The following is an 8,613-nucleotide window of genomic DNA, read 5'->3' as shown; positions in this document are numbered from 1 at the left end:
CAAACAGGGCAGAGACAGCCGTCGGTGCGGTAGTCGAGCAATGTGAACATGTACGTAATCGTTACAATCATAGCACAGAGCCGGATTGGTATAGACTCGAAGCAGCGATTGAAGCTGTCGTGTCTGGTTGTGTCTCGGTTTGAGGTTGGCGGTTTGCCCATAACCAGTTGGTAGTAGTATTGGCGCCGGGCCATTGCCGCGATCTTCTTGTTGGAGCAACGTTTTGTTGAGTTCTTCCTGATGTCGTCACAGCGTTGGCGGAGGGCTACATGGTCGGGTGTACACCCGCCCGTGGTTTTGTGTACAGTTTTCAGGTGAGCATAGATTCTGTACGGGAAGCGCAGCAGTGATGGTTTATCGTGGGCCCAGGCGGGTTGCGTCAGAGGGGTAAGTGGATTTTTGCTTGCCATTGAGTCGAGTTGTATTCCCAGGCAACCTCCGAGGTAGTACGCGAATGGTCGCGCGGGGAGCAGGCCGCAAAAATGAAGTAAGTTTGTTTGATGTTTGGGAAACCGAGGGTATTTAGTGCCCGTGATGATGGCTGCTGCTTGGATGAGTGCTGAGTTAAAGCGCTCGAATAGGGGGGTCCAACGCATCCTTCCATATAGGCGGAGCCCAGGCAATAATGTTGCTGTTTTAGGGTTTTAAGGCATAGGATTTCTGTTTTAGGGTTTTAGGGTATAGGGTTGCTGTTTTAGGGTTTAGGTATCTTTATTTGTTTACACACTATTGCTATATACAATGCCTTGATGTCCAGAATGGACTTGTGGCTACCGGCAGGTGTTGGCAGATGCCGTGGCCCTGTTTCTCAGGGAAGGGCAGTCTGCATGATCAGGTTGTTCTGGCTGGTCGTTTGTGTTTTGGTTTGGCGATGGGTGGGGTTTTCTATTTGTTATATCGTGTATATATCTGTACTAGGTACCTTGGCTGACTTGACACAAGAATTGGCGATATACTGACGAAAGTATGAATATCGTTGGAGCTAAATATGAGGTAAGTGTAGTGGCACGAAGGTTACATTTTCCTCACTACCTCATCACCGGGCCGCTATGTGCGACTGTGCCTGCCGGTAGGCCTTCAGGGGGGATGGGGACGGGGTGGAGGACGTTTCATCGCAGTGTGGGTCGTGATATATAAGCTATTCAGTTTCAAGTCAATACATAGCTGCCGTAAGGATATTCGCCAGCGATTGATCAAGTCAGGTGGGGTAACACTGTTACAGATACATGCTAGTGTGATATCTAAGGGTATGTTTTTGTCTATATCCTGGTCGATGTCGAAGAGTGAGTGTATGTGGTGATTGGGAAGTGTCCGTTTCCAGTACTGTGGGATTACGATGTATGCACATGCTTCAGGGTGAAGCGTGTTAAAGTCAATGTTGTGTGTATCGATCCACAAGAGTCTATTTGGTTGCTCGAAGCTGCGTCTTATCTCCAATGATGGCCATGTGAAGATATTTTGTGGGTGCATACTATCAATGCCTAATGTGTGCACCAAAGTTGTGATGGGCATTGGCGCAACGGGGCCCATGTGTAGGTACTGTAGTTGGTCGTAGAGGGTAAGCATATCCGTATACCGTTTGCGTGAGCAGAGGGCATCGATAAGGTTGCTATCTACTGCGACTTCTTGTCGAGGTGTGATTAGTTTGGACACATAGGGCATCACGTTTGGACATGTGAAGTGTGAGGTAGTAAATGGGGTTCTACCACAGCCTATGCATGTGAGACCAGCCGGGGTCTTTTCTAGCGTGAACATATACCTTTTTGTGATGTAAGGAGCTACTATCGTCGGGATGCGAAATGAGAGGCTACTAAAGCAGTGATGTTCCAGTGGAGTGTCGAGTTGATAGCGGTCTTCTTCCCCCGGATACAGCAGGCGGAAGCGGAGTTCACGCGTTGCCATTTTGTGTAGTTCTTGGTCCTTTGCCTTTGGTTTGCGGTTCTTGTAGCCAGTAATTAATTATGTATATAACTTAAATTGTAAGATTCGGTCTAATAAAGGCGATACTAATGCCTTAGAATAAATAAACGCGTAGGTAAATTCTATATATCGTGTAAATATCGATATAAATAAATGAAATGAGACGCTTAATAAAGTTAGATTTGCCTCATGAAAACAGCAATACTCTGAGGGATTGTGAGGCTGAGACATTGCCTATATATAATCCTCTCAGTACTGTTTCCGCCGAAGGGATTTTATTTAGTCTTTCGTTGTCGCCCTATTCTGGGGCAAATCCGAGAGACTCATAAAATCCTATCTTTAGAAAAAAATATATAAAAAAGAAAAAAATACTCTTGACGTCTTTAGTTATTGTCTTAACCAATAACTTGCCACTATCAAGAATTACCGACTTAGCCTTCATCAGACTGGCACATCTGGTTGGCTTATCGGAGGATCAACTAGGTAACTTTAATAGTCCCTAGAAACCTATATTCGGGTGAGTCATCTCGCTACCGAAGTATTCAGAAATAAATAAAATTGGAAAGTAAATAAAGCTCTATTAATAGAACTAGACCAACTCTTTTATGTTTGCTATTTTACTGAGGCCTTTTAATGGCCTCATCCAAATATCTGATAAGTTAAATGGGAAAGGTTCAATTAATAAAGCCATTAAAAACCATTACAGGAAACTTAAGTTCCTTGTGCTATTAAGAGCACATTTAGGAGACTTAAGTTCCTCGTATTATTAAGAGTACATTTAGGAAACTTAAGTTCCTCGTACTATTAAGAGTACATTTAGGAAACTTAAGTTCCTCGTACTATTAAGAGTACATTTAGGAAACTTAAGTTCCTCGTACTATTAAGAGTACATTTAGGAAACTTAAGTTCCTCGTACTATTAAGAGTACGTTTATAATTTGCGTACTGCTTAAGAGTACGTTTATAATTTGTGTACTGCTTAAGAGTACGTTTATACAAAGAGTCTAATGTGGAGGCTTGGCTTATTACAAAATGGCGGGAATTCGAAAATGTTCTCGCGAGCGAGCATAGTGAGACGCATACGATTAAATATAGAGGCTCTTTTGCCCATATATAACCGAAGGGGATTGCTACTTGACATTTGTTTAAGATGATTAAGCAGGCAAACACACTGCCAGGTGCACATTGCCCTGGCAGTTAGTTGCCCACAGAATTTAAGCAGTATATACATTGTCTTTGTTGGACGTTAGGGTGGGCGTTTGTTTGCGGCTGTGGATGTAATATACCCTACTGCTTTATAAATTATGGTGTCTAGTTGTTCGAGTTTTGAATCAATTTGTGTGAAGGCGAGGCCGTATGTGATCTTTGTTATAATAAATACATTAGAGATAGTGAGTTTGTTATGAGGGTGTAGGTGTGTACCAGCTCGAAAGCCGTGTGTGCCACTGTGTTCAATTGTTTCGGATAGAGTGTTAATGCGGGCTGCTAACATCTTGAGTACATCAATACCATCGGATGACATTGGGAATCCCAAGTATTTAGTGTGGTTGTGGTGTTCGAGTCGGTATTCGCCAAGCATCAATGATTTCTTGTGTTTCTCGTTTCTTGGTGGAACATGTATTGATTTGGTGGGATGGAATTCGACGCCGGAGCGTATTCCCCATGCGTGTGTTTGGTTAAGACAACGCTGCAATTTGTTTGTATCACGGCTGTAACGGGATTGGTCGTCGACCCACGCGAGAAAACCGTGAGGGTCTATCTTTTCAAGGATTCTAAGAGTGGGTCTATGTATATGTTGAATAACGTGGGTGCAATTGGGCCTCCTTGAGTGATGCCCTGGGATCGTGTGAACTGTGGAGATAGGATCTGTTGGTACGTCACACGCGATGTTACATTATGGTACATGTTTTTAAATAGTGTAATGAGTGGTGTAGGCACTTTTCGGTTATGAAGGAGACCCCATAAGCGGTTCAATTTGACTGAGTCGTAAGCTTCCTTTATTGAAGCATATCTTTGTCTTATGGGCTTGCTTAATTGATATATTCATGTAGCGTAAGGGCATGCGTGAAGCATGAGTATCCTGATTTGAATCCGACTCGTCTTTTATGTGTTTTAAAAGCTGGGTGTTGGTTCATGTATCCCAGCAGTACGATTTAGAAAATACGTGTAAGTATTTGCGTGAGTGTAACTGGTCGAAACTCTTGCGGACCTGCGGGAATTTCTACTTTTGGTATAGGAACGATCATAGTACACAGCCATGCGTGTGGTGCGATACGCGTATGGAATATCTTGTTGGATAAACAGGCAAGTATTTTAAGAAATGGTGATTGTGGGTTTGGATTTCCTTCAAGTTTGTGGCCTGGAGGATATGTATCGATAGCTGCTTTGAGTATATCTATATGTATGCCATCAGGTCCAGTTCCTTTGCGACTATCGTATGCGAGTATTGCGTACATGATATTCTCTCTGGTAAAAAATATTACAATCAAGGGCTATATGTTCTGTATGTGTCTGTTCTGGAGTTTTGTGGAACGTTTTCTTGTTGAACAGTTGATTCAGAAAAGTACTTATGATATCGGCAGTTGGTATCGTGGTGTTTGGTATAGAGGGTTGTATTCTACGTGATTTTTTCTGTTTGTTGTACGACTTAACTATTGTGATATTAGGAAGGCGTTCAGTGGTGTGAAGAGGGGTGTGTGGTCGGTATGTATTATGTTCGAGGTAATATCCATAGAAGGTGCCCTGGGCTACTTTTCATAGTTTGTTTATGAGTGTATTGTATGTGAGGTTTAGTGTGGTTGGATCCGCATTCCTTGTCAGATTTAGCCAGGAACGGGCATTAGCTCGAATTCGTGCATGAAATGTTTTCAAGTAGTACGGTTGCTTACAATTGTATGTGCGTATGCGATATCTGTTATATCCTTGAGCAGGCATACATTCGGTATTAGGTGGTTTTATATGTTTAATGTGTGTTTCTGGTTGTTTGATGTGGAGTGTAAGGATCCACTGGTGGTCAGTTTGTAAGATAACTTTGCTTGTATTAGTAAGATCGAGAAGAGTTTTGGTTTGTGTTTGCGCGTAAACGTGATCAACTCGGATATTTTCAATTCGATTAGGTGTGATGTGATATAGTTGATGTAGTTTGGTGTAATGTTCGATGGATTTTCCTAGTTCAGGACGATTTGTTATTGTGTCGTCGTATTCAGTATCCCGAAAGTTCATGTCGCCTACTAGTATGTGTGGTTTACAGTTGAGAGATAACAAAATTTTGTTTACGTTATCCCCTAAATGAGGTTCTAAGTATACCAAAACCCTAAAAGGAAATAGTATATTGGCTGATTGAGTGTTGTTGAAATTCGGATGGTGAATGTCTGCTAATTACAGCCACTCCATTGTTTTTACCACCTCTGTGTGTGCTACTAGAAGGAGGTGAGGCATATATGAGATTTGTGTCGCTATTATTGCGTAATGTATGTAGTCTATTTGTGTAACTCCATGTCTCGACTAGGGATAGTGCATCGCATAGAGAGCAAAGGTTTCGTAAGATTTTATATTGCAGTTGTGAGTGTTTCAATGAGTTGAGATTAACGTAGTAGATTAGAAACCCATTCATTTTTTTTCTATTGCTTGTCCTCTACTTGTTCTCTCTTCTGTAATCTTTGTGAGCATATCTTCAGTACTTGAAGTGAGTTCACTCTCTGTATCAACTACTTTAGATTTTGAGAGAGCTCTGTCAGTGTCGAAGTCGCTAGTGCTATTGTAGCTACGTTTGACACCTTCTTTTTGTTTGGCATCTATGGACATTGGAGTGAATGTTTCGGTGTGATTTTCCTGCACGCCATTTGTACGACGTGTGTGTGCTGTATCTGTTTGTGTACTGCTATGGGTTTGGGATTCAGGGGATGTGTCGTTCGTTTGCTTTGGGATTCTATTAATGAGGTACATCAGAATCCTAGGAAACTGAAGCGGACATTTCTCTCGTGCTAATGCATTTTCATGTGCTTTCTGCAGTCGTTTTAGTATGGTATAATGTTTCTGTTTTAGGGTTTTAGGGTATAGGGTTAATTTTTTAGAGGTTTAGGGTATAGGGTTTCTGTTTTAGAGTTTTAGGATATAGGGTTACTGATTTAGGGTTTTAGGGTATAGGGTTGCTGTTTTAGGGTTTCAGGGTATAGGGATAATAAAATTTATTTCAAAAATGGCAAGTATGTATGATACAATGTGTGAACATATGGTATGGCTCTCATATTGCTGTAGTGGTTCAGGAAAGATTGATAGGAAGAAGTGGTCAGTAAATTCCCGTTTGAAGCTTAGGCTAAGTGAGTCGACAATGGGGTTGCTGTTTTAGGGTTTTAGGGTATAGGGTTTCTGTTTTAGGTATCTTTATTTGTTTACACGCTATTGCTATATACAATGCCTGATGTCCGGGGTGGACTTGTGGCTACCGGCAGGTGTTGGCAGTTCCCGTGACCCTGCTTTTCAGTGGAGAGCGAACTGTACTATCTAAAGGCTGAGTCTTTTGCTGTCTGTGGTTGTTGTACTTGTTGGGTTGTTTTCTTTGGGTGTGGTGATCTAGTTGTGAGTCATGCAGGTTTTGACAACCGGAGATTCTGTGACTAAGCTGTGATAGATATTCATATCCTTTCATTGAATATGAGATATGATACAGTGGCTCACCAGTGTATCATACTCACTAGGGTATGGGGTTTCTGCTTTAGGGTTTAGAGTATAGGGTTTCTGTTTAGGGTTTTAGGGTATAGGATTGCTGTTTTAGGGCTTTAAGGTATAGGGTTTGTGTTTTAGGGTTTTAGGGTATAGGGTTTCTGTTTTAGGGTTTGAGGGTTTAGAGTATAGTGTTTCTGTTTTAGGGATTAGGGTATAGTGTTTCTGTTTTAGGGTTTAGGGTATAGTGTTTCTGTTTTAGGGTTTAGGGTATAGTGTTTCTGTTTTAGGGTTTAGAGTATAGTGTTTCTGTTTTAGGGTTTAGGGTATAGTGTTTCTGTTTTAGGGTTTAGAGTATAGTGTTTCTGTTTTATGGTTTAGAGTATAGTGTTTCTGTTTTAGGGTTTAGGGTATAGTGTTTCTGTTTTAGGGTTTAGGGTATAGTGTTTCTGTTTTAGGGTTTAGGGTATAGTGTTTCTGTTTTAGGGTTTAGGGTATAGTGTTTCTGTTTTAGGGTTTAGGGTATAGTGTTTCTGTTTTAGGGTTTAGGGTATAGTGTTTCTGTTTTCGGGCACCATAATTGTGACATCATGATTCACGACATTCTTTAGTGCCTAAAATCGGTAGGCTGTCTCTACTCTCTAGTCTCTACTAAATAAATCAGACATGATATTAAAATAGAGACGCTGAGCTCTTGTTTGCGCACATCTGTAGGAAGCAGTATATAAATATAGCACATCCTCAGTGGTTTACCTCACTAATTAGCACATCCATTGTACTGCATATTCGCACGTCCCGCATACTTGTCAGCATGTCCAGGCCGCTGGATCCAGAAACAAACTTGCCCAAGGACACATAGGATAGCTCGCACACGTCATACATCACTCATCACACAATCACAAACCACACGTCACACATCCTGATTGCTTGGTATAAATAAGCAATGTTTTGATAATAAAATGGATCTCTACCTTAAGATGTGAATATGGCGAGTCTTTTCGAGTGGAACCTCCATGCAAGGTGGGAAACCATTCTGATTTGATGTGTTTTAGGGTTTAGGGGATTATGATGTACTTTCGATAACACCAGACCTCACGCACAAAAATTTCCTCGTCATGCACAGCTTCCCCATCTATCTATTCGACATTGAGTGTATTTCGAAGTTACTATTGCCTGCTACTGTTCAGTTTCGATACTTCTGAATATGTGGATGGCTTATTTAGTTATTCACGCTCACGATAAATACGGATGTTGATCTCGCTCGGTAGATAGCAATGTGAACGCTTTATTGTCTTTGTGTATTGGGCGCACTCTCAGAGCAGTGAAAGCACTGCATACATGATCAACACAAATAAACCAATACAGTACCCGATTCTTGGGTTCTCTTTTTCTAGTGATCCGGGTACTCTTTTCTCAGTAAATCGACTTTTTTTATCTTCTACTAGTATATCAGATTGTCTTATAGACATCAACAGACAAGCGTTCGAAATGCTTTATTTGTTTATGCTACATGTGCGATCTCGCACATGTCAAAGCTATCGCGGGCTTCTTGTCTCACAATACACCGGCTGTCTGCGTGGCCAGTGGGACGCTCTACCATAGACCGCAGTTCATTGATCTGCTTCTGCTGACCCTTGATGGTTTCCTGTAGGGTCTTCACCTGCGTTTTCATCCGGGCGAGTTCCTGTGTATTGTGATTAAGAATGGTATGTACTCAAAGCACTACATAGACGCAATATTGAGCCTGAACATACAATAGTATCATAGTATTAGTATAAACTCACGTGACAACTTTAAAAGCGATACAGATACGATGGTTCCTTGTATGATTATGGTATGCCAATCTCTACACAGTGACCGCCGTAGTATTCCCGATGAGAGTACACGGCTATATATATATATTTATATATATATATATATATATATATATATATATATATATATATATATATATATATATATATATATATATATATATATATATATATATACTACACACACACACACACACACACTATATATATATATATAT

General features: G+C 41.0%; 1 protein-coding gene across 1 annotated transcript; it reads right to left on the bottom strand.

The window, feature by feature from the left end:
• Nucleotides 1-1,576: 1,576 nt before the first annotated feature.
• SARC_07166 (hypothetical protein) lies at nt 1,577-1,902 on the bottom strand (the record flags this gene model as incomplete). The annotated part of the gene is made up of 1 exon (XM_014298903.1): nt 1,577-1,902. A coding segment is annotated over one exon (326 nt), but the record flags the coding sequence as incomplete, so codon positions are not given.
• Nucleotides 1,903-8,613: the final 6,711 nt, after the last annotated feature.

This window comes from Sphaeroforma arctica, assembly GCF_001186125.1.
Source record: "Sphaeroforma arctica JP610 unplaced genomic scaffold supercont1.549, whole genome shotgun sequence".
NCBI lineage: Eukaryota > Ichthyosporea > Ichthyophonida > Sphaeroforma > Sphaeroforma arctica.
Note: the sequence above shows the minus strand (reverse complement) of the source record. Positions and strands in the feature narration are given on the sequence as shown.